At 39.8% G+C, this 25,072-nt stretch overlaps 2 protein-coding genes across 2 annotated transcripts; both read right to left on the minus strand.

The window, feature by feature from the left end:
- Nucleotides 1-4,945: 4,945 nt before the first annotated feature.
- LOC139017955 (olfactory receptor 10Q1-like) lies at nt 4,946-5,905 on the minus strand. Its single transcript, XM_070426576.1, has one exon. It carries the CDS (start codon nt 5,903-5,905, stop codon nt 4,946-4,948), a length of 960 nt encoding a protein of 319 aa, XP_070282677.1.
- A 14,368-nt stretch (nt 5,906-20,273) lies between these two features.
- Nucleotides 20,274-21,218, minus strand: OR10W1 (olfactory receptor family 10 subfamily W member 1). The gene has a single exon (XM_070426577.1). The coding sequence runs from the start codon at nt 21,216-21,218 to the stop codon at nt 20,274-20,276; it is 945 nt and encodes a 314-aa protein (XP_070282678.1).
- Nucleotides 21,219-25,072: the final 3,854 nt, after the last annotated feature.

The raw sequence follows: 25,072 nt of genomic DNA on the forward strand, positions 1-25,072 counted from the left end.
AGTAACTAAAGGAGTCCAGTAATTCAGTTGAAAGGACTGATAGACCCTTCAGGTTTTCTTCCCAATAGAGTAACATTTCACCCTCTTCTTTTTGAGTTCCAAGTTAATCTTCTGAATGATTTGTGGCATTAAATAGAAATGAAAGGAGGCATGGAAATGCATGCAAGCTTACCTTTAAAAATATATATATACTAGAGGCCCGGTGCACAAAAATTTGTGCACTGGGGGGGGGGGGGGGAGAGGGGGTCCCTCAGCCCTGCCTGTGCCCTCTCGCAGTCTGGGACCCCTCAGTAGATAATGACCTGCTGGCTTAGGCCTGCTCCTGGGTGGCAGAGGGCAGGCCCAATCCCTAGGTGCAGCCCTTGGTCGGGCTCAGAGCAGGGCCTATCAGGGGGTTGGGGCGCTGCCCCCTGCCATGCACAGAGCAGGGCCGATCAGGGGGTTGGGGCGCTGCCCGCTGTAACACACAGAGCAGGGACCATCAGGGGGGTTGAGGCTCCGTACTCTGTCACACACAGAGCAGGGCCCATCAGGGGGTTGGGGCGCTGCCCCCTGTCACACACAGAGCAGGGCCAATCAGGGGTTTTGGGAGCTCCCCCCTGTCATGCACAGAGCAGGGCCGATCAGGGGGTTGGGGAGCTGCCCCCTGTCACACACAGAGCAGGGCCAATCAGGGGGTTGAGGAGCTATCCCCTGTCACATACAGAGCAGGGCCCGTGGGGGGCGGGGCGGAGTTGAGGCGCCACACCCTGTCACACTCAGGGCAGGGCCGATGGGGAGGTATGGCTCTACCCCGTCTCACATAGAGCAGGGCCCGTGGGGGGGTTGGGGCACCGCCACTGTCACACACAGAGCCGCAGGGCAATCAGGGGGTTGGGGCGCCGCCCTCTATCACCCACAGAGCAGGGCTGATCAGGGGGTTGGGGGTGCTGCACCCTGTCACACACAGAGCCGCAGGGCAATCAGGGCGTTTGGGCGTTGCCCCTTGTCACGCTGATCCCGGTGCGGGGAGGCCTCTCGGCTCCGCTGATCCTGCCCGGCAGGGTCACAGATCCGGGTCCCAGACTGCAGACAGCCTTGCCTGCAGCCGCCTGCCTTCAGTACGCAAATTAGCCGCCATCTTGTTGCTTCAGGGTGGGGGTCCCCACTGGGGTGCCTGGCCAGTCTGGGTGAGGGGCTGAGGGCTGTTTTCAGGCTGGCGGGCGACTGAAGCTCCAAACCTCTCCTTTTTTTCTTTTTTTTTATTCTGGGATTTATTTACCTTTTATGGCTGTCTCTGGAGCTGAGAGCCAGCTTTCTCTCTGAGGCTCGGCTGAAAGCAGGTTTCTGGCCTTTGTTTTCTGTATTTGAAACAATGTTGCGACTCCAGCTCTGAGATCCTGGCTGACTGACAGGAGGTTTCTGGAGTTTTGTTTATATTCTATAAATGTTACTATGTTTCCAACTGAAGCTCAGAGGCCGGCGGGGAACGTTGGAGTCCACAGCAAGCAAGCCTCCTGTTAGCTTCCAGCTGCCTGGCTGCTGGCCGCCATCTTGGCTGACAGTTAATTTGCATAAGGATATGCTGATTAGCCAATGGGAAGGGTAGCGGTCGTACACTAATTACCATGTTTCTCTTTTATTAGTGTAGATATTTTATTGATTTTTATGGAGAGGAAGGAAGAGGGATAGAGAGTTAGAAACCTTGATGAGAAACATCAGTCAGCTGCCTCATGTACACCCTCTACTGGGGATTGAGCCCATAACCAAGGTACATGCCCTTGATAAGAATCAAACCCAGGACCCTTCAGTCCACAGGTCGATGATCTATCCACTGAGCCAAACCAGTCAGAGACAAACTTACATTTTATTGGCATTTCAGACAATGCCTAGCACACTATGTACATTTAATTGATTCATACAGTCTGATGTGACTTGGTCTGCATTTGTTAATAAGCAAACTGCCAACCAGAGAGTTTTATTTTTCTCCAACATTTAGTTGGAAACAAAGACATTTCTAATATATTGTTAAATCCATAACTCTTTCCAGAATAAGTAACACTTTGTAATTCATTTTCCTTATCCCCATGTGAAATCAGCTTAAAAATTTTTTAAAGCATCAACAATAGGTTTGAAGAAAAAAAGAAGCAACCAAAAAAAAAAGAAGTGGAATCTAGGAAAAATGTGACAAGTGGAGAAGGATCATGGTACTGTGATGATGGGAAGTTTATGTGCCAAATAAATCTATATGCATGTCAGATTCTTTTTTGAGTGTAGGAGAAACACAGTCTTATTATTAAAAACACTAGAGGCCAGGTGCACAAAAATTTGTACACTCGGGGGGGGGGGGTCCCCTCAGCCTGGCCTGTGCCCTCTCACAGTCTGGGACCCCTCGGAGGATGACCACCTGCTGGCTTAGGTCCCCTCCCCAGGGGATTGGGCCTAAGCTGGCAATCCAACATCCTCTGGCAGCCTGGCAGCCCTCGGGGGATGTCCACTTGCCAGTGGGGAGCAGACCTAAGCTGCAGTCGGATATCCTTAGTGCTGCTGAGGAGGCAGGAGAGGTTCCCACCACCACCGCTGTACTGGCAGCCATCAGCCTGGCTTGTGGCTGAGCAGAGCTCCCCCATGTGGGAGCACACTGACCACCAGAGGGCAGCTCCTGCATTGAGCATCTGCAGTCATAGTGACCAGTCATTCCCAGTCCTTCTGCTGTTAGGGTCAGTTTGCATATTACCCTTTTACTATATAGGATAGAGGCCTGGTGCATGGGTGGGGGCTGGCTGGTTTGCCCTGAAAGGTGTCCTGGATCAGGGTGGGGGTCCCGCTTGGGTTCCTGGCCAGCCTGGGTGAGGGGCTGATGGGTGTTTGCAACTGGTCACACCCCCTTCAGGGTGGGGGTCCCCACTGGGGTGCCTGGCCAGCCTGGATGAGGGGCTGATGGCTGTTTTCAGGCTGGCCACACCCCCTTTAGGGTGGGGGTCCCCACTGGGGTGCCTGGCCAATCTGGGTGAGGGGCTGAGGGCCATTTTCAGGCTGGCCGGCGACTGAAGCTCCCAGCCTCTCCTTTTTTTCTTTTTCTTTTGGGATTTATTTACCTTCTATAATTGAAACTTGTTGCCGTCACTGGAGCTGAGAGCTGGCTCCTGCTCACTCCAGCTCTGAGGCCACGGCCTGCTGAAAGCAGGTATCTAGGGTTTGTTTAGCTTCTATAATTGAAACTTTGTTGCTTTTGGAGCTCAGAGCCGGGCTGCGGCAGGTGGGGAACCTTGGTTTCCTCCATCACTGGAGCAAGCAAGCCTCCTGCTCGCTTCAGCTGCGTGGCTTCCGGCCGCCATCTTGGTTGGGTTAATTTGCATATCGCACTGATTAGCCAATGGGAGGCATAGCGAAGGTATGGTCAATTACCATGTTTGCCTATTATTAGATAGGATGAAAAATGAATCCTATATAATAAAAGCCTAGTATGCTAAGTGTCCAGTCTTCTGGTTGTCCATTCAACCAATCAAAGCATAACACTGACCACCAGGGGACAGATGCTCCAACTGGTAGGTTAGCTTGCTGCTGGGGTCCAGACAATTGGGACTGAGTGAGATGGGCTGAACATGCCCTGGAGCTCTCCCACAGTCCCTCCCCAGTTGGCCAACCTCTTGTATCCCTCCCCAGCCCCGATTGTGCACCGGTGGGGTCCCTCGTCCTAGCCTGCACCGTTTTGCAATCTGGGACCCCTCAGGGGATGTCAGAGAGCGGTTTCAGCCCTATCCCACAGACCAGGCCAAGGGACCCCACTGGGGCATGAATTCGTGCACTGGGCCTTTAGTAAATTAATAAAGAAGGAAAAGTATCTATAATTCTACAAACCACAGATAACAACTGTTAACTTTTTGGTGTTTTTGCATTCATCATTATACATGTGTTTTACAGAATTGGGCTCCTATTTTTTTGTTGTTAATCCTCACCTGAGGATATTTTTTTTCATTGATTTTTAGAGAGAGAGGGAGGTAGTAAAGGAAGGAGAAAGGGAGGTAGAGAAGGGGAGCGAGAGCGAGAAAGAGCAAGAGAGACAGGAGAGAGAGAGTTGAGCAGTATGGTGTCAGCGGGGAACACCAGAAAGGGAAGCCCATTCTACTTGAGGGTTTACCTGTGGTTGGGGTACAGGGACAGGAAGGTGTAGCAACCATCCTGCAGCAGGACCTTGCTGAGGTGGGAGGAACAGTAGTGCCACCTGCTGAGTGGATATCTGAGCAGCAGCCATTATGAGGGCACAGGAAGAGGTGACGAAGGGCTAAGAACAAGGCTACCGGAAACCACCAGCATAGGCAGCTCATGAAAGCAGTGCTGGCATCAACACCAAGCTGTCTTCCATACTCCTGCATGAATGACACATAGCATGAGAGCCTTGTCAGTGAATGCTAATTCTGACAGCTCCCTGCATGGAAGAATGAAAGGAAATGAAGATGACCAGTTGGGGTGCATGAAGTAAAGGATATGGATGCATTAAATAAATTATGTTTAGCCACACACTCATAACTAAAACAATAATAAAATATATTTATTTGAGTGAAATATATGTCTTAATGAATAGTCCTTATTTGAGGCATCTTTCACGGGATAAATTAATATCATTGCCTCCTCAGGAGACAGGCCGTCTAACGGTACCAACCTTTACTCACAGCGTGTATGGGGTGAGGGTTCCCTGATAGAGCTAATGTCATGTCTGAGCTGAGAATCTTTCAATTAGGACTAGCAGACTAGAACTTCTCCATAGAAAGGTTTGTCCAAATTTTCAAGTCTTATTTAAAACACTTCAGGAAAATGACTGTGAATTATAGACATAGAGCAAATATGGCAAAAGAGAAATGTTAACTGAAAAGTGTGAGAAAGTCAGTGTTATAATTTTATATTTGTTGTTTAGAGTTCATTATCATGGAGACCTGCAGACACCCACTCTAGTTCCCCTAAGCCTTCAATCAGTGTCCAAGGCTGCTTTACCGATGATGGCATTCCTGAGGGCACCTTTGACATCCTTGTTCCTAAGGGTGTAAATCAGGGGGTTGAGTAAGGGGGTGACAAAGGTGTAAATGAGGGCAAATTGGCGGTCCTCGTCCACAGAAGAGCTAGATTGAGGACGCAGGTAGACCAAGGCACAGAAGCCATACTGTAGCAAGACCACGGTGAGGTGGGAAGAGCAGGTGGAGAAGGCCCGGCGGCGGCCCTCAGCAGAACGGATGTGCAGGATGGCCATGGTGATGAACACATAGGAGACAGAAATAAGGATAAAGGGAACAATCAGCACGAGGATGCTCACGACATAGAGGACGACCTGGTGCACATGGATGTCAGCGCAGGCCAGCCTCAGGACCGGAGGCACATCACAGAGGAAGTGGTTAATTTCCCGGAGGTGTCCACAGAAGGGCAAAGTGAAGATTAAGGATGTGAGCTGCAGGGACAGGTAGAGCGCCAGGCCCACGGCACAGCCCACCATCTGGATGCACAGCTTCTGGGTCATGATGAGGGTGTAGTGCAGTGGGTGGCAGATGGCCACATAGCGATCATATGCCATGATTGCCAAGAGAAAACAGTCAGCACTACCAAGTGTGACAAAAAAGAACATTTGGGCCCCGCAGCCAGCCAGAGAAATGGGCTTCCGGGCTCCAAAGATGTTGGAAAGCATCAAGGGCACCACCACGGTGGTGTAGCTGATCTCTATGAAGGACAAGTTGGACAGGAAGAAATACATTGGGGTGCGCAGGGAGCTGTGTGTGCACACCGCCCAGATGATGGCTGTGTTGCCACAAAGGATCATCAGGTAGAGGAGGAGGAAGAGGACGAAGAGAAGGGCCTGGAATTCAGGGACAGCAGTGAATACTCGGAACACAAACTCAGTGGGGCCGGACTGGTTGAGGACAGGGCTCCTAGCAAACATGTCTCCTGCAAAAAAGAACAGAAAGTGCTGAATCTTCCTTTGCTGAGTTCATCTATTAGCTGAAGAAAATAAGTGACTTTAACTTCCGTTTTTGATTTAGAATTACCTATTTAGTATCCAGTTGCCAATATCAATGCTTGGAATAAATGTACATAGACGGTATGGTATGTGTTTCCATGGAAAGCTCATGAATGGGATATATACGCATCTGTAGACATTTCTGGTGACAAAGATGTGTAGATATTCCTGGTGCAATGTCTTTTTTTTTTAACCCTGGTATATTTTATTATTATTGCTGTTATTGTTATGATCATTTTGTCATTTAAAATAATTTTTTCATTACAATTTACATTTAATATTATTTTGTATTAGTCTTAGGTTGTATAGCACAGTGGTTAGACAATCATATAGGTTACAAATATCCTCTGATATTTCCAGCACCCAACTGGTACCACATTACAATATTATTGACTATATTTCCTGTGCTGAATGTTACATCCTCATATTGTTTTGTAACTATCAATCTGAATTTCTCAGTACTTCACTTTTTTTTTTTACTCTTGCATTTTAAATCAAATTTACAAGGGCTAATTATTTGCTTGCATTTAATAAAACAAAAAAGTTGTATAGTTGTAGATATTTTAAAAATTAGCTAAATGGGTGTGTAGTTCACTATTTCGGTAGATTATTATTGAAGTATGACATACACACAGAAACTTTCACAGATCTTAAGTGTAAAGCTTGATTTATTTTTCACATAGTAAAGATACTAGTGTAACCACTACCAAAATTAAGAAATAGAACAATTCTAATAACCTACAAGCATCTTTTGTACCTCCTTTCAGTATTATACCTCCCAAAGGTAACTACTTTTTCAAATGTTATGACTGGACATTAGTTTATGTTTCAATTTATATGTGTAATGATAAAGTATGTACTGTATTGTAACTGGCTTCATCATGATGTGTGCAAAGGTCATTCTTGATTGCTGTTCTAACAAGACTTTGTTCTTTTCATTGGTTTTGTGGTATCCCATTTTATGGCTATCCAATGATTTATTCATGGGTGGTTCACTTTTCAGTCAGTTGTTTAGACTCCACATAAAACTAAAAAAAAAAAAACCCACCTTTCATTCTAATCCTTCTTGATATATACTCTTTATTTTCTCTCTTTTAAATATTTTTTTTCTAAGTTTCTAATAATTAACTTGAACTTTAGAACTCAGGTTCAAATGAAAGAAAAAGATAAGGGAGTCAGGTAAAAATGAGTGGAGTGGAGCTGCATGAGATAAGAAAAGACCATAAGAAAACTATAAATGCAGTAGCAGAATTGAAGCAGGCATCAAAATAATTACATGAATAAGAAAGAGCTTTAGCCCTGACTGGTTTGGCTCAGTGGATAGAGCGTCGGCCTGCGGACTGAAGGGTTACAGGTTCGATTCCAGTCAAGGGTATGTAGCTTGGTTGCAGGCACATCCCCACTAGGGGGTGTGCAGGAGGCAGCTGATCCATGTTTCTCTCTCATCGATGTTTCTAACTCTCTAACCCTCTCTCTTCCTCTCTGTAAAAATCAATAAAATATATTTTTAAAAAAAAGAAAAGAAAGAGCTTTATAAGCATCTGGGAAGGGAAAAATACCTATAAACTAGGCAATTTTGGTTTGGACACAACTTTATTTTCAATATAAGAACTCAAGAAACAATAGAAAAGTGTCTACAGAATTTTAAGAAAAACAATTCTTGTGAAAGAACTCTATAACCAGGATTTAGTGATTTATGTTCAAAAGCAACAGGCTTTCTCAGATTTATAAACACTTAAAAATACAGTTAATTCTAAATACAGTTAAAGCAAGTCCTCAACGAAGACTCTTGGTTGCTGGGTGATTAATTAGAATACATAATTCAAGATTGAGGAAATTGTAGTATAAAAACTGGATTTGAAAAATCAAATAGTAAAATATGTATTTAAGACTGAATGGTTAAATGCAAATATTGTTAAAAGCAAAATAATTCTCCCAAGAATAATTCTTGAAAACATACATAATATAAAATGCAAAATTTAGTAAAGTCAATACATTATACATGAAAATTTATTTCTGATTGACTTAGATTCAAATATTTTTAAAAATGGAAGAAAGCTAAAAGATTTTTTTCAGATCTCAGAGTGTAACCAAATTATAATCAAATGAGCAAAGTTTATAAAAATATTTTGACAGAATAAAAATGTAAAGGTCTGTGGGGAAAATATAATAAGCAAACTGAAGAGAAAATGAAAATTTTTAACCCAGAAAAAAATAAATCCCATCATTAGGAAAACAGGCAATTCAAAAAAGAAATATGCAAAGGCTAACAAGTATATAAACATTCAATTTAAATAGTATTCAAATTAATATAAAATTAGACAAAATTGGGTACTATTTTCTGTTTACATACTGAGAGTAATGGAAAAAGATAATACTGGTGTTGTTAAAGTTGCAAGGAGAGATAATATTACCAAATATAGACACTGGAAATATAAAGTGCTGTAAAAATGTGTGGAATGCAAACTGATAATCCTTTATAATAAAAGGCTAAAATGCAAATCAACCGAACGGTGGAATGACCAGTTGCTATAATGCGCACTGACCACCAGGGGGAAGATGCTCAACACAGGAGCTGTCCCCTCATGGTCAGTGCGCTCCCACGGCAGGAGGGGGGGGGGGGATGCTGCTCAGCCAGAAGCCAGGCTCATGGCTGTTGAGTGTAGTGACGGTGGCGGGAGCCTCTCCTGCATCCATGGCAGTGCTAAGGATGTCTGACTGCTGGCTTAGGCCCGCTTCCCATGGGGAGCGGGCCTAAGCCGTCAGTCGGACATCCCCTGAGGGCTCCCGGACTACAAGAGGATGCAGGCTGGGCTGAGGGACCCCTCCCCTGAGTGGACGAATTTTGTGCACCGGGCCTCTAGTATACAATAAAAGACTTGAAGAAATGCATACACTTTAATTCAGCAATATTATTTTAAGGAATTTTTTAAAATAAACTAACCATGACTAGGTGCATAAAATGATTCACAGGAATGTTCATCACAGTTTTCAATATAATGGCTAAAAATTCTACCAACTTAAATATAAATAGTAAGAAAATGCTAATTATGGTTTATCCATGTGACGAAACATTGCAACCATTTAAAAATTATGTTATAGCCGAAACCGGTTTGGCTCAGTGGATAGAGCGTCGGCCTGGGGACCGAGGGGTCCCGGGTTCGATTCCGGTCAAGGGCATGTGCCTGGGTTGCGGGCACGTCTCCAGTGGGGAGTGTGCAGGAGGCAGCTGATCGATGTTTCTCTCTCATCGATGTTTCTGGCTCTCTATCTCTCTCCCTTCCTCTCTGTAAAAAATCAATAAAATATTAAAAAAAAAATAAAAATAAAAATTATGTTATAGAAAAATAATAAGATCTGGAAGGCTCATGAAAAAGCAGATGATAAGAAAGTATTATATCATGGTTCCATTTAAATATAATTATATCTATTAATAAAAAACACTTACCTTAAAATGTTAATAGTGAGTCTTACCAAGTTGGTGGGATTGTGGACCTTTATGTATTTCTATGTTTTTCTGTATTTAAACATTTTACAATGAATATACATAATTTTACAATCATAATAAATGTTAAGTTTTTCTTTATCTTTGGTTTATTATTTAAATCTACTGTTGAGAAAGAAGGATAGTAGCATGTCAATCACATGGATTTTTATAGTCAACCAGATTTAGGTTTGAAACCTAGTCCCCTTATTTGCTAATTAAATTTCCTAGTAATTATGTTAATTGCTGAGCTTTGGTTCTCTAATGATTGGGGATGCGAATATGGAGCCTTATAAGGAATTTATAAAGATTAAATGTGTCAAGTGTATAATGTGCCTGAGACAGGGCAGGTGTCCAGTGAGCATAACTATCTTCCCCTCTTTTTCCCTCACCATGGTGAGTTTCACTTGGATATTTACCTTTTAGGCCTTATCTTTTCCAGAGTAGATGTGAGGCTCCTCTAGAGCTGCATCTTCCCAGGCCTTCCAGTTGGTCTGCTGAACCTTAAATAATTAGAAGAGTAAAAGAGAAAAGAAATAAGAAGAAGTAAAATTAAAGAGAGATTGCAGTAAAATAATTCTAATTATTTATCATCAAAACCAAATAAAATAGACCTTGACTTAGGAAAACTTATAAAAATGATTCTATCTTATTAGATATGAACATCAAATGAGCAGCATTATACCCAACTAGGAGCAAACAAATTTTTGTGTAAAACATCCTTAATCTGAGGATAAAGCAAGGTATGTAGTACTGAAATCTGATGTCTGCTGGTACAGGCAAGCTAGGGCGATTTCAAAGAAAGAACTAGCACATATACCCAAGGTGAGGCTATAACATATTTAAAAAATCAAACGCATCAGAATTCGTACTTCCAAACTTTAAAAAATTTTTTACTCACTCTTAACGTTGTTGTTTCTTTCAAACCATATCTGGAGCTCCCCTGGGTTTATTTTCAAAGACTGCACATTTTCTTGAATGTTGTCAGCTGTGATATATGTTCATGCTTGGAGAACACAAAACTAGTAGCAAAGCATTTAAGGTACAGTGAGATGGAATACAGTGAATAATTTAGGTGGTCACATTCTTCACTACAAATTTTGTTCAAAATAAGAGTTTATGAGCCTAATGTTGTGCTGTAAAAAGCATGAAAAATGTGTGTTTTTTTGGCTTTTATGACATATAAGAATAAAATCATTGCCATTAGGTTTATTAAGCAAGATGTGTGGCACAGTCTTTGTATAAATTGCCTTCATGTTCATGTTTTCAACCCTAAATAACTGATTCCATCACTCAATTTCAATTCTTTGACCTTGAAATAACCTGTCCACTGGCACAAATGGAATATCTGACCATTTCAACATTTTCATCTGGCTAATGGGTGAGAGGTTGATTGCATTTTTAAAAGTTATTATTAGACATCTTCCCAGTACCAGCTCTTTATTTCATGTCTAAAAGAGCTCTTTTCTCTATTCTGAGTCTTTATCATCCTATTGCATGATGTGAGGCATTCAAAACTTCATTTCTGTATCACCTAACAGTCCACGCAAAGCCATAAACTATATTTATTATTCTCAGTCTTCTCCTCAAAGCTGTCCTCAGATAATCTCCCAACCCTGTTATCATCACCACCCATAGAACTCACTTGACTTCTGGGTTCCCATGTTTCTTCCTTGGGGAGCTAATGCTTAAAGCACTCAGTTTTTGGCAATGCCAGTTTGATTAACATTTCAATTAGGGCTCTATCTAAGCTCTACAAAGGCCAGAAAGCCTGTCTTGTTCACTGCTATATCCCAACCACAATTGATTTGTTTTGAACAGATTGAATACTTTGTAGTTAAATCCCCATTATGCTGTAATTTCTTTAGCCCCACATAGATTGGGAATTTCTCAGCCCAATGATTTTTTTTCTATTTGTCTGCTACATGCAATAAAGGAAGATGTGGGTGAAATAGATTCAGTTGATAATGGATGGTGGGCTGCAAAGCAATTAAACTATTGATGTACTCACTTGTTGAACAAATAAGTTTGATATTGTTGGGATACTCATCTAGGTAGCAGTTAGTCCTTAATAGTTATGAAGCAGTATTACAATGTGTAATGTGTGTATAGTGCTAACCCGTAATCACAATGCATATATAAAACCAAACCAGTTTTGAAAATGTCAGGGAGCCATGAAATCAATAGCAAAGCCCAGTCATAGGTCAAATGTGTGATCATTAAGAAAACATATGTAAAGTTAAATCTCAATATCTAGGAATTGTAAGTGGACTCAAGAGACATCTAGCCCTATCTTCTCATATCCTAGTATATGCAAAACCTGAAGTCCATCAAGGTTAAGCCTTGCCCAAAGTATATGGCTAATTATGTGCATACCCGAGGCCAGAATACACATTCTATCGGATTAGTTAGCAGCGTGGAGTCTACACAAACACTTTTCATTTACATCAAAGACTATGTAACTTAGTGAAGAGAGTGCAAAGTTCCAGGCAGAAAGAACATTTCATCTGATTCTGGCAGTGCTGCTGAGAAACATGCCCAAACTCAGTCTGGTGCTATGCACACAGGTAAGAAAAGCAAAATCTTTTGTAGAATAATGTAGAACTCTTCAAAACTTCTCCTAATCTAAATTGTTTCCCTTAATGGTGACCACTGTACCATTCACAAGATATTTACACCTTTAGGAGACGGTAAATTTCTCAACAAGAGTATGGGATATGTATCTGCCATTTATTAGTTTGAGAACCATGGACAGTTACCTACTTTCTATGAATCTCAAGATTTTTAGCTACAAAGGGTATGCTATAGTTATCTTACAGGATATTGTGAGAATTAACAATAATTTACATTAAGTCTCTGCCTGACTTTTAGTAGATATTTTCCCATTATTTTTTGCATGAATAAATTATTTGTTAGGAAGCAATTTATTTCTTATGATGATTTTTTAATTTTACAATGAAAAAACCTTGTTATATTATAATGAAAATGCAATAATTTATTGACTAACAAGGTTTCTCAATTTCCTGACTGAGAATTTTGTTTCTCCAGCTTGGTATGGCTTTGGCACAAAATCAATTATGTCAGCTCAGAACATGGATTCTAGTAGCATTGATAAATTCATAAACTGTACCAAAGTCCATGGGAATTTGATTTTTCTTGTCACTGGTATTCATGGGTCATTATTAAATTTTTGCAGAAATTATTTTACAAAGCATAGACAAAACTCAAGAGAGGCTTTAGCTTTGTCTGTTTGATTCCTTTGGGCTCAGAAGAGTTCTGCACCACATGAATGCTCTTCTCCAACAAAATCAAATGCCTGATTTCACTGTTTTTCTCATTGCAGTCTCTGCACCAGCTCTACTGAACCACTTTCAGTTCCACAGTCTCTCTTGCTCTTGAGACTATGCATTATCTCTTCTGTCTGCCCTGGACACTCGTCTCCTCCCACTCCTTAACTACATCTTACTCCTCCTTCATAGATCAATTCATATTTCATCTCCCCCAGAAAGTTTTCCCTGAAACTTATCTTTCCCCAACTCTAGGGATAGGTATTCCTTCTATAAACTTTCAGAAAACCTCCTCACCTCAACCAAAAGACTGCTGTTCCTTATCAATACATAAATCAAGAAGAGAAATAGTTACTGAATATCTGCTGTGAACTCAAGTATTGGTCTCAGCTCTGTGGGAGGGATAGAAGATAATTATAAGACTTTAGCCTCAGAAGGTTACATGACACAGGAAGAGAATTAAAACATCATCTGAGAAGCTAACTCCTAAATTGTGTTCCCTAGAACAGAATTCTTCATGACACTTCAGAAATGAAAATTTTCATGGTCAAATTATAAAACATTCACACTTTTTTTTCAAGATTCACAATGCATCAAGAACTGTAGCACAGCAAAGTTCTGCGTGAAGTCCTGTTGTAAAACAAACAGCTTAATTTTACCTCAAAAATTTTCCAAGTCTATTTCATCATAGAATACTCTTTCCCCCACATAGCACTATTAAATGCTTATGATTTAATAATGCTACTTGAAAAAAATGAGAACCATACCATACTCTTTAAGCTAGTTCTGTGGAGGGACTACTCAAACAAAAGGCAAAAGATCCATGTTTCATCCTAGCTTTACTCTTATTACATATATGCTGCTGGGTAATTCAGCCATTTTTCAAAATTTCATTTTCTATATCCATAAAAGTGAATAGTAATACCTACTCTGATAACTCATTTGTTTTCTACAATTTAATATTGCTATATATGAATATTGCCCCCTAATTAAAAAGCATTGTAGAAATTTGTCTTATTATTATTTTTATAAATAAACCCAAAATCCAATCAATCAAACAATTTATGTTTGTTGAGATATTTCCTTACCACTTTGAAAATATGCTTCATTCCATCAGCCACCTAAGACCAGGTTAACATTTTGCGGAGATGCTAAGAGTTTCTGCCAAAGATACTAAAGGAGCTCTGCCAGAGAGCTCACTAACCCTCTATCCTCTTCTAACAGGATGAAATGGAATGAGGATTCACACACTTTGTGCAGTATCTCTTGGCGAGGCCAACTAGACAGTATATGATACCTGCATAATATCCAGATGAGAATGGAGAAGTGTCCATTGGAAGCTAATATGCAGAAGAAGAGACACCTCTTAGAAATGTGTGTTAGGGTGGAGCAGGGAGAGAGGCATATCATTTGGAAGGATGATATTATGGAATAATCCTAAATCAAGTCCTGAATGAGACCTGTCTCCTCCTTCACAAAGAAAACAAATTCTGATACATCTACCAAGAGTCCAGTCTTGCCTGATTTAGTCAGATTATTTAGTGTCAATTATGAAATCTCTTTAAAATTAATAGGTCTCCACAGAGGAGAAATATCCCTAGTGGTCCCCCTCAAACTAAAGCCAACTAAGGAAAATATTTGAGAAAAATTTCCCTCGTTGATAAACTAATAAGGATTGATGGGCAACTCTACTGTGTGGTCACCATAGACAATTATTATCTGGAAATTCCAGGGGGATGTTCTCATTCCTTTCCTATATGCACAGGGAACTTACTAATGTTGTGCTCCAGACAGTCTCCCAGTGAGCACTGTCGAAGGAAAACATTGATTTCAGCTTAAGTTCATGAAACAACAGTAGTGTAGGCATCTGGAGATTTGGAGTCTAGTTATGGTTCTGCCATGTGGTAACTGTTGACTTCAGGCAACTAGGGAAGCTCTTATGTGGGCTTCCTCATCTGTGAAAAGAGGTGTTGATTACCTGGACTCCATGGATCCTTCTAGCTCTAAAATTCTGTGAATTGTGTTATTTTCTTTAGAAGCAGAAGAATTTTCCAAAATCATCCTTTCTGGTATTTGGTTTCAGTTTTCCTTATTCTACTTATTTCTGTCTCTTGCTCAAATTTTCTCTCTGCTAATACTTTCCATACACTCACTCTCTCTCTCTCTCTCTCTCTCTCTCTCTCTAGAGGCCTGGTGCACGAATTCGTGCAGGGGTGGCATCCCCGGGTCTGCCTGGTGATTGAGGCCTATGGGAAGGGGGGCCAGCAGGGGGAGAGGGATGAAGGATGAGGGGCTGCTGGAGGTTGGCTGTGGGAGCATACTGACCACCATGGGGCAGCTCCTGCATTTAGCATCTGCCCCCTCGTGGTCAGTGCGCATCATAGCAACTGGTTGACTGGTTGTTCTGGTCGTTTGGTCATAACTGTCACTTAGGTATATATATACCATTGCCATGAATATAAAAAACAAGCCGTGTGTGTGTGTGTGTGTGTGTGTGTGCATAGTTATATTCCCAACTCTTAGCCTAATCATATTTTTAATGTTTCTACCTTTCCAACTCCTTCCAAACCTCACAAACTTAAAATCACATACTTTCTTCTTATTGCTGCCATTCATTTTAACCATCTTTAGTTTTCCTGTCTCATGTCCACTATCAATAATAAAATCATTGTTCAATAGGTAACAAATATATATTGAATTCCTATTATGAGCCAGGTTCTATTTCCAGTGCTTGAGATACTTCAGTGTCCAAAATAGACAACAATTTTGCCCACATAGAGAATATATTCTTGGAGGGGGGGACGATAATATAAGAATAGGAACATTTAATAATGTGTTCGAAGGGGTGAGTGCTATAGAAATAAAGGCAGAACAGGGTAAGGGCACTGGGAAAGTGAGTGTGAAGAAGTGTTGTGACAGATAGAGCAGGTGCAGAGGCTGCTTTGTGTTCGGCGAAGGCCTCTCTGAGGCGATGGTCCAATGGTGATCTAATAGCTGACAAGCCAGCAGGAGAAAGAAGGGAAAATGTTTTAGGGCAGAGGCAACAGCACATAAAAATGTCTTTTCTGAAGCCAAAATAAATGTATCGAATTTATCCAGATTTATGCAGATGTTCCCATAAAGGTCCAAAATATCTAAAATCCATGAGAATGCAGACAGCTTGCTTTTTAGCAAGCTTTTATGTTCCTCGCAATGGTCAATTAAAAGAGTCTGTGCTTATAATTGAATGGGTGGTTAAGTGCATATGGAGGCTATATGCAGACTTATTTTCCTTCCCCTCACCCAGATATATTTATTTGTTCAGATGACTTCATTTCTACAAATTTATTTTTCATGGTTGCAATGAGAACCTATAGTATTTCTATATAACAGTAGGTTATAAATTTTTTAAAATTAGATTAATTTATTTTTAAAAAATATTTTTATTGATTTCAGGGAGGAAGGGAGAGGGAGATAGAAACATCAATGATGAGAGAGAATCATTGATTGGCTGCCTTCTGTATGCCCCATACTAGGAATTGAGCCTGCAACCCAGGCATGTGCCCTTGACTGAAATTAAACCTGGAACCCTTTAGTCTGCAGGCTGATACACTATCCACTGAGCCAAACAAGCTAGGGCAAACGTTTTCTTTTTAAATGTAGTGTTCATAGTTATACTTTTTGTGACTACATAATATGAATAGTATTAATGTTCCACAATTTATTAAACTATTTCTTAACATTGGATATTTGAAATTTTAAAATGAGTTTAGATAAAAATACAGGTAATTTAGATGACTTGATTCAGTTAGTAATTCTATATTATGTTTTAAAAATGTCCACTTTCTTATTGCTCTTATGTTTAATTTACTTGGATATTTTTGTATAATTTAGAAGGTAATTATAATGTATTGTACATTTAATATTTGATAAGAGTATAGATCTCATGTTAAGTGTTTTATCACACTGAATTTTAAAAAATTCAGAAAGAATATTTTTATGGAACAGACTGACAAATATCAGGGGAAGGATGTGGGAGGGATTGGATAAAAGAAGGTGGAAGGATTAGCTAAAGAACATATATGCATAGTCCATGGACACAGCCAATAGTGGAGTAAGGGCCAAGAGAGGGGGTGTGGGGACTGGGTGGAGGTGGGCAAATGGGGGAAAATGAGGGACATTAGCAACAACAGCTCAGAGAGATATCTAAACTTCCATGTTCACTGCAGCATTATTTACAATAGCCGAGGTACGGAAACAATGTAAATGCCCATCAGTGGATGAATGGATAAAGGAAATGTGCTATATACATATTATGGAATATTATTCAGCCTTTAAAAAGATGGAAATCTTCTCATGTGTGACAACATGGAGGAGCCTGGAAAATATTATGCTAAGTAAAATAAGCCAATTGCAGAAGGGCAAATACTGCATGATTCCATTTATATGAGGTTTCTAAAATAGTCAAACTCATAGAAAGAATGAAATTGCTGGTTGCCAGTGCCTGGAGGCAGGAAGAAATGGAAAGTTGTTATTCAATGGGCATAAAATTTCTGTTATATAAAGTGAATAAGTTCTAGAGATCTGCTGTGTAACATTGTGCCTATAGTTAACAATACTGTACTTTGCACTTTAAAGTTTAAAAGGGTAGGCCTGGCTGATGTGGCTCAGTGATTGAGCATTGACCTATGAACCAGGAGGTCATGGTTCAATTCCTGGTCAGGGCATATTGCTGGGGTTCCAGCCTTGATCCCCAGTGTGGGGCATGCAGGAGGCAGCCGATCAATGATCCTCTCTCATCATTGATGTTTCTATCTTTCCCTCTCCTTTCCTCCCTGAAATAAATAAAAATATATTTTAAAAAAAGTTTAAGAGGGCAGATCTCATGTTAAGAGTTCTTATCACAATTAAAATGAAAACGCGAGGGAGTAAAAAGTTGCAAACTTCCAGCTATAAAATAAATAAGTCATGAGGATGTAAAGTACATTATGACAACTATAGTCAATAATACTGTATTGTATATGTAAAGGTTGCTAAGAGAGTAAATCTTAATTCTCATCACAAGAAAAAAATTTGGTATGATGATAGATGTTAACTAGGCTTAGTGTAATTATCATTTTGCAATATATAAATATCAAATCATTATCTGTACATCTAAAACTAAATAATGTTGTATGCTAATTATACCTCAATAAAAAATTTAAAGATGGGAATAAGGAAAGATATAAGGCACCATTTTGCTGGCAAGGATCATAGCTCAGGGATTAAGATTTTTATAGTAAGAATCTTCTTGGTTTGGTGGCTTTTTGATTTTGGCAGTAAAATGCTGTGGCTAGAAATTGTTCCTGAAAGCTTCATCTACTTCTTCAACCATTCCAACAATTTTGGAAACCGCAGACGGCATGACAATAACACGTTTTGTTTAAACAAACAAACAAACAAAAAGGCCAAATAAAGTAATATTAAACATTCTAAAAAAGAAAAGTGGACAAGAATAGAGGATGCAGAAATAAACTCACACATACACACATGCACAACATAGCCCATGTTCAATTGATTTTCCACAAAAGTACAAAAATTCAACAAGAAAACAAAACAGCACCAGAATAATTATATGTACTATAAAATATGTAAAAGTAATGTGATGTGTCATAGACATACATGTGCTAGCTGAAACTATAAAACTTTTAGAAGAAAGCATAAGAAAGTGTCTTCACAAACTTGAGGAAGGCAGGTATTTCTAAAATAGGACCCAAAAGTCATTACCAAAAAGAAAAACAATGATAAAGTGGATTTCATTAAAAAAATTCTTCTGAACAAAAGATAACAATGAGAAGTTTAAGTCAAAATTAGGAAGAAAATGTTAACAATAAATATATCTGTCAAAGGAATTATCTCCAGAATATACAATAAACTCAGAAAAAGAAAATAGTTCAATTAAAATTGGTAAATTCATTTTTTTTGTTGTTGTTGCTAATCCTTACCCGAGGATATTTTCCCATTGATTTTTAGAGAGAGTGGAAGAGAGAGGAAAAGACAGAGAAATATTGATGTAAGAGAGAAGCACATTGATTGGTTGCCTCCTGCATGAGCCCTGACCAGAGCCGGGCCGGCTGGGAAGGAGTTTGCAACCAAGGTACATGCCCTTGACTGGTATTGAACATGGGACCCCTTAGTCCACAGCCAAGACTCTATCTATCCACTGAGCCAAACTGGCTAGGGCAAAATAGGTAAATTCTTAAAATAATACTTCACAATGAAGAGAGCCAAATGGCCAGTAAGTCTATGAAAAGATACTCATCATCATTTTATGCTGAAAGTACAAATAAACATTGCTTCAGAAGCTGGGATCTCTGGGTTCAAATTCCAAATTTGAACTCCATCACATATTATCTGCACGAACTCACACCAGTTACTTAAACTATGTGACTTAGTTTCATCATTGGAAATAGAATAATAACAACCCTACTTCATAGAACTTTTGAAGATTAGAAAAATATATATTTATAATTCAGAATAAGTACTTAATGCTAGTCATTACAAATAACTAAAATTTGAGAACATAAATTTAAGGCTAAAGAAATCCAAGGTGAGGACATGGGAATGGATGTGAATGAACCAGAACGAAGGAAGTTCAAAGAACTATCTACCCTTTTATATGGTTTCTTGGAAGAGTAATGCCTAGCATATTTAAATGCTCAAAATTTACTGAATAAATGAATAAATACAAGAATAGCCACAAAGAAAAAAATTCCTTCATACAATCATTGTTTAGCAAATACCTTATTTTGGGGAAATTAGATTGTTAACATATCTTTTTCTGGTTGTTCTCTGTTTGTCACAACTCTCAAGGTCCTTCTCTTCTCTGCCCTGTTTAAAAAGGCTAGCTTCTGATAACTGAATCATTCAGTCTCCCCTGCCCTCTTGCTTCCAGTTGGATTTGGCCAATAGGAGACAGGGGAAGAGATGGGAGGAAGCAAGCAGAGAGAGGTTGGGGTAGTTATCTCCCTGTATCTCTTTGCATGGTCATAGTTTTGCCAATAGTTGCTTTTTTATTTTTCTAAAGTCACAGTTCTGACCAAGTGTTTTCTCTTGATAGATGTAGCTTTCACTGATCTCCAATAATACTGTACCTTCTTTTCGCCTCTGGAGTCTAGGGGTTATAATGGCCCCCTGCTATTGCTAGTATGTAAGAGTGCTGCCACCTCTTATTAGTTCCCACTCACATACCTCTGCATATAATCTCTTTATTACATTTTTTAAATTAAAATCTACTGAATGACATATCTGCTTCCAGTTGATACCTGAGATGCAGTCTTATATTTGTCACTTTCTATTATGTTATGCTCATTTGTTAATTTTTTTTTTCTAGAAGAAAAATTACTGAGTCTACTAAAATGGTAGAAACATTTTCAAGGTCTCTGGTACCCATAGCTAAACAGTATCCAGACAATTTATACTATTTTTAAAGGTTAGTTTTAACATCAACTGAGAGAAATCTTAGTTGTATGGGGATTTGCCTGATAGGTTGTACTCTCCCCTAGTTTATCTGAGAGAGACAACTCCTGGTAAGAACTCTCCCTATGGCTCCCTTCATCTCACTATTCCTCAGAGTATAGATAAGTGGGTTGAGCAGTGGGGTTCCTAATGTGTACACCAGTGAGATGAACTGATCTTGCTTGGGGGAGTAGCTGGAGCTGGGGCGGAGGTACATGAAGGCGCAACAGCCATACTGCAGCAGGACCACAGTGAGGTGGGCGGAGCAGGTGGAGAAGGCCCGGTGGCGGCCAGCTGCTGAATGGATCTTGAGCACAGCAGCCACAATGAAGCTGTAGGAGGTGGCGATGAGGAGGAAAGGCACGGCGATGGCTAGTGTGGCCGCCACCAGCACTGACTGCTCATGGATGTGGCTACTGGCACAAACAAGGCGCATCACCGGTGGCACATCACAAAAGAAGTGATCGATACCCCGAGTCTGGCAGAATGGCAGAGAGAAGATGAAGGCCACCAGCTGTAAGGACAGGACCAAGCCGATGACCACGGAAGCTACAACCAAGCGAACACAAAGAGTTAAAGTCATGATGAGAGGGTACCGCAAGGGATGGCAGATAGCAACATAACGATCATAGGCCATCACAGCCAAGAGGAAGCAATCGGTACTGCCAAGTCCGATGAAGAACGCCATCTGAGTGGCGCAGCTCAGGAGGGTGATGGTTTTCTCTGACTGTAGGATGTTGGCCAGAATGTGAGGCACGACCACTGCAGTGTAGCATATTTCTACTCCCGAGAGGCTGCCCAGGAAATAGTACATGGGTGTGTGGAGGCGGACTTCTGTCTGGATGGCCACCACAATGAGGACATTCCCACTGATGATCAATGTATATACCAGGCTGACTCCAAGGAAGGACAAGGCACCCAGCTCAGGGTGAGAGGGATAAGCCAGGAACACAAACTCCATCAACACTGAGCGATTTCCCCCGGTCATTGAGCTAACAGGTTTTGTCTGTCATGAGTTACAAGAACAGAAGAAATAATCAAACTGACAATATATTAGTTCACACCATGAGCCATGATCTAATCTCACCAGAGTTGGAGTTACAAACTAGAAGGATCAGGATTAATTTTTTAAAATGTATCTTTATTATTGGAAGTATTACAGATTCCCCTCCTCCATTACCCTCTTCTACCCCCCACCCCCCTGCAGGATTAATTTTTTAATTTCCCTTTTACAACACTCTTCACAACATAAAAATCTACAACTTAATTTCTAACTGCCAAAAGTTGGGCTAAATTATGTAGGATTTTTTTGAGGAAAAGAGGCAGAGGAAGTTTGTGGAATTCAAAGCCATTTTCAGTACAAGTGAAATAAAAATTAAATACTTTCAGTAAATCCATAAGACAGTGTCAAGAAATTCTTGATAGCAGGAGTCATTAATGTGAGAGTGGGGTCCTTCCTTCCTTCCTTCCTTCCTTCCTTCCTTCCTCCCTCCCTCCCTCCCTTCCTTCCTTCCTTCCTTCCTTCCTTCCTTCCTTCCTTCCTTCCTTCCTTCCACCCTTCCTCTCTTCTTCCTTTCCTTCCTCCTTCCCTCCCTCCTTCCTTCCTTCCAAACAAAAGAAGTGTGGGACTTGAAGGAAACACAGTGTTATTATAGGACTCATCCTGGCTTGTTGCAAGATGAGAAATATGTGCTCATAAGCTATTGCAGATCTAAGAATCCCTTCTGTGAATTACGGGGATGAATAAGAAAGACGAAGCCAGTCTTCATTTATTTTTCTTCTCTACTAAGGAGCTAATTTGAAGTCCAGAAAAAATGATTCAGCTTCCTTGAAAACCTTCTAATGAAGAGATATAACTCTCACAGGGCATCCATTCTACTTTTCAATGACCAACTCATATTAAAGAAGGTAGAAAATAGGCATCATGTGACCTTGTTTCAACTTTCCCACTTTTAATATTATTTTTATGAGCTTTGAAAAAAAGTCTTAATCCAGAATTATGACTTGCAGTAAAAAATCATTCACAAAACCCCACTTGCTGTCACAAGCATAGGGAGAAATGTGATTAGTCACTGTCCTTAATATTAAGAGTACTGTAGGCATGAACGGCTGGGTCTCTGTTGTTTTTCCACAGTTAACAAGTAGAATCCATTTAATCCTTTCTTTTTTCCTCTTCTGAACTTCAATAATATTTTGAATTATTTATAATGTCACTGAGCATATTTAAAATTATATTACAACATACAGAGGAGGGGCAGTGTATCAGTGTTGAAATTAAATGATGTGGCTTGAAAAATGGGGACAATAATTATGCTTAGTTCTGAGGGTTGTTGTGAGGATTAAATGAGATTATAATATAAAGTATCTACCGTAATGCCTAGCCCATAGTAACAGCAACCTAATAACAGGTAGCCAAGATTATTATTTGTAAATTCAAAGGCAGCCATCCTCTCTTATTTATGTTTCCCCCCTATATCACCAATCCTAATGTATAAATTATAGACATTTAATAAATAAATGTCACATGTATTGTAAAATATATAATTTTCACTTTTTCATTTTCTCTTCTTTACTTTTAAGATTATTAAGAGGCCTTATAGAAAACAACTTAGCATCCAATCCTTGGGCTGCACTGTGGAAAAAATCCCATCACTCATTAACATAACATATATAATTTAATTATATGTATAATTAAAGCTGTGAACAAGTGCTGTAACAAAAAAATAGTATGTTGTAAGGTTGTACAACATGGGACTCTGACATAGTTTGTGACTAAAGGATACTGAAAAAGCTTCCAAGAAGAAGTGATGTTTAGATCTGAAAAATGGAAATTAACTATGAGAAGAGAGATAGAGTAATGGGGTCCATATTCTGGATAGAAAAATAGTGCTTTTTATGATTCTGAAGAGTGACACTTATATCAACATAAAATCAACTTGTTATTCTAAGTTGTTAGTAAATATGTTGAATAGAACAGAGACAGGACCAGACAGCTCTTCGATGTCATATCCAGGAATCTTCCCCAGGCTGGCATCTGTTCATGATTCCAAGCCCATCTCATGCTTCCAAGTCACCTCTCACAATATATCCTCATTTTCCTTCTTACCTCTACAGCCAGACCAGCCCCAGTTGGCAAGAATGTGATGAGAAACATCACCCTTGTTTATTCTGGAAATAAGAGAGTCTGGGCTGCAGCAGCTTGTCCAATTCTCTAGTTAGCATTTTGTAAAAAAAGGGAATTAGTGGATTCAGCGATAACAGACCCAAGGTAGCATCTCATTTTATTACTAATAGCTTTGTTGTCTGAGCAGATCATCTCAAATTAATTTCTCTTCCCGAGTGTTTGAAAGATGTAAACAATAATACTTAATGGAGTTGTGATGAGATTAAATGAGCTAATGTATTTAGAACACTTGGTTTGATGTATGAAACCTATTAAGTTACATAATAAATGTTAATTCTTCCCTCCTTTCTTTGACTCTTTTAAGAGGATGATATTAATAATATCTGCTTCATGGCAGAGGATAAATAAGATATCGTATGCAAGAAGAGTTTCCATTTATCCTTAAACATTATCATAATTTATTTTAGTCATTCCCTCAACCTTTCTTACCTTTTAAAAAAATATTCAAATCAGTATTATGCTCATTGTTTGAGAATGGGGATTATTACCTTTTTAATCAGAAGACTAGACCTTCCAAGTAAATTAATAGAAACACTGTAAGTCATGGGCTGAGCTGGTTCTGAAATCCTAGAGTCTCCACTTGTAAAGCCCATTACTTGCTTTTCTAGCCCAGCATCAGCAAGTGCCTAGTATGTTGTAAGGAAGTAAAAAAACTTACTCTTACCTTTGGCATGAGGAGAAAGAGAAGTATACCAAACCAACATTCTCAGTTGTATTCTAAAAGACAGGACCTAGTAAGTGATATCTGACTGCTCTGTTGGATATATTTAAAGAAGGAACATGAGCCTGGAGAGACTATTCAGAGAACTGAAATTTTATGTAAACTTCCTGAATGAAAAGCAACGGAAGGAGTCAATTACTTTGCTATCTAGGGTCTTATCTCATAGGTTCCATCTCCCAGAAGAAGGTAGTGTAGTAATTGCTGATCTCCTCCCATGTTAGCAGATAGATAATTAGTCCAAACTAAAACCATCCCTACACTTGGGGTTCCTTGTCAATAGACGGTCTGGGGGATGCCTGTCAAAGTAAAAGCCAGTATTAAACCCTTTAGTGACATTATCGGTGCTTGGCATAATTTCCTGAGAAATATGACGTTCCCTAATCAAGGTCACCTGAGACTCCTGTTTCAAGGAGTTTATTCCCACCAGATTGTCATAGCCGGGTTTAGCCTAAGTCCCATCCTGGAGAACTGAGACTATATTTTTATATGGTTTCCATGGGACTTAGAGTAGTGTATACTTAATAGCACCTCAATGAATATTTATCAAATGTTTTATATTTTCGATGGCATCTTTCCTTGCTTGAATCTCTTTGAGTAGAGACACTCTTATAGGTCTTAGCAAATTTGCTTATTCCTTGAAAAAATATTGGTTGGTCATGTGTATATAAATTTTTATAAGTTTGTGAGTGAATATATGCTCCCATGTGCCCCATTTACTCAAAGACAGTCCTCTGTGTGGGTCTAGACTAGAGTGATTAATGTAGCTCTTTGGTGTGTGTGTGTGTGTGTGTGTGTGTGTGTGTATGTAGGATAGTCAGATGCCAACAGCCTGGCAGGGTTGAGCAGTAACATCTAGATTGGTGTTTGACTGATTCTGAACTGACACTAATTGCAGACATCCAAATGTCACTGTAGTTCTCCAGTCAGAATAGGTGCT

The sequence above is a fragment of the Myotis yumanensis genome, unplaced genomic scaffold (assembly GCF_028538775.1).
Source record: "Myotis yumanensis isolate MYYU_CA2020_CCGP unplaced genomic scaffold, mMyoYum1.0.hap1 SCAF_10, whole genome shotgun sequence".
NCBI lineage: Eukaryota > Metazoa > Chordata > Mammalia > Chiroptera > Vespertilionidae > Myotis > Myotis yumanensis.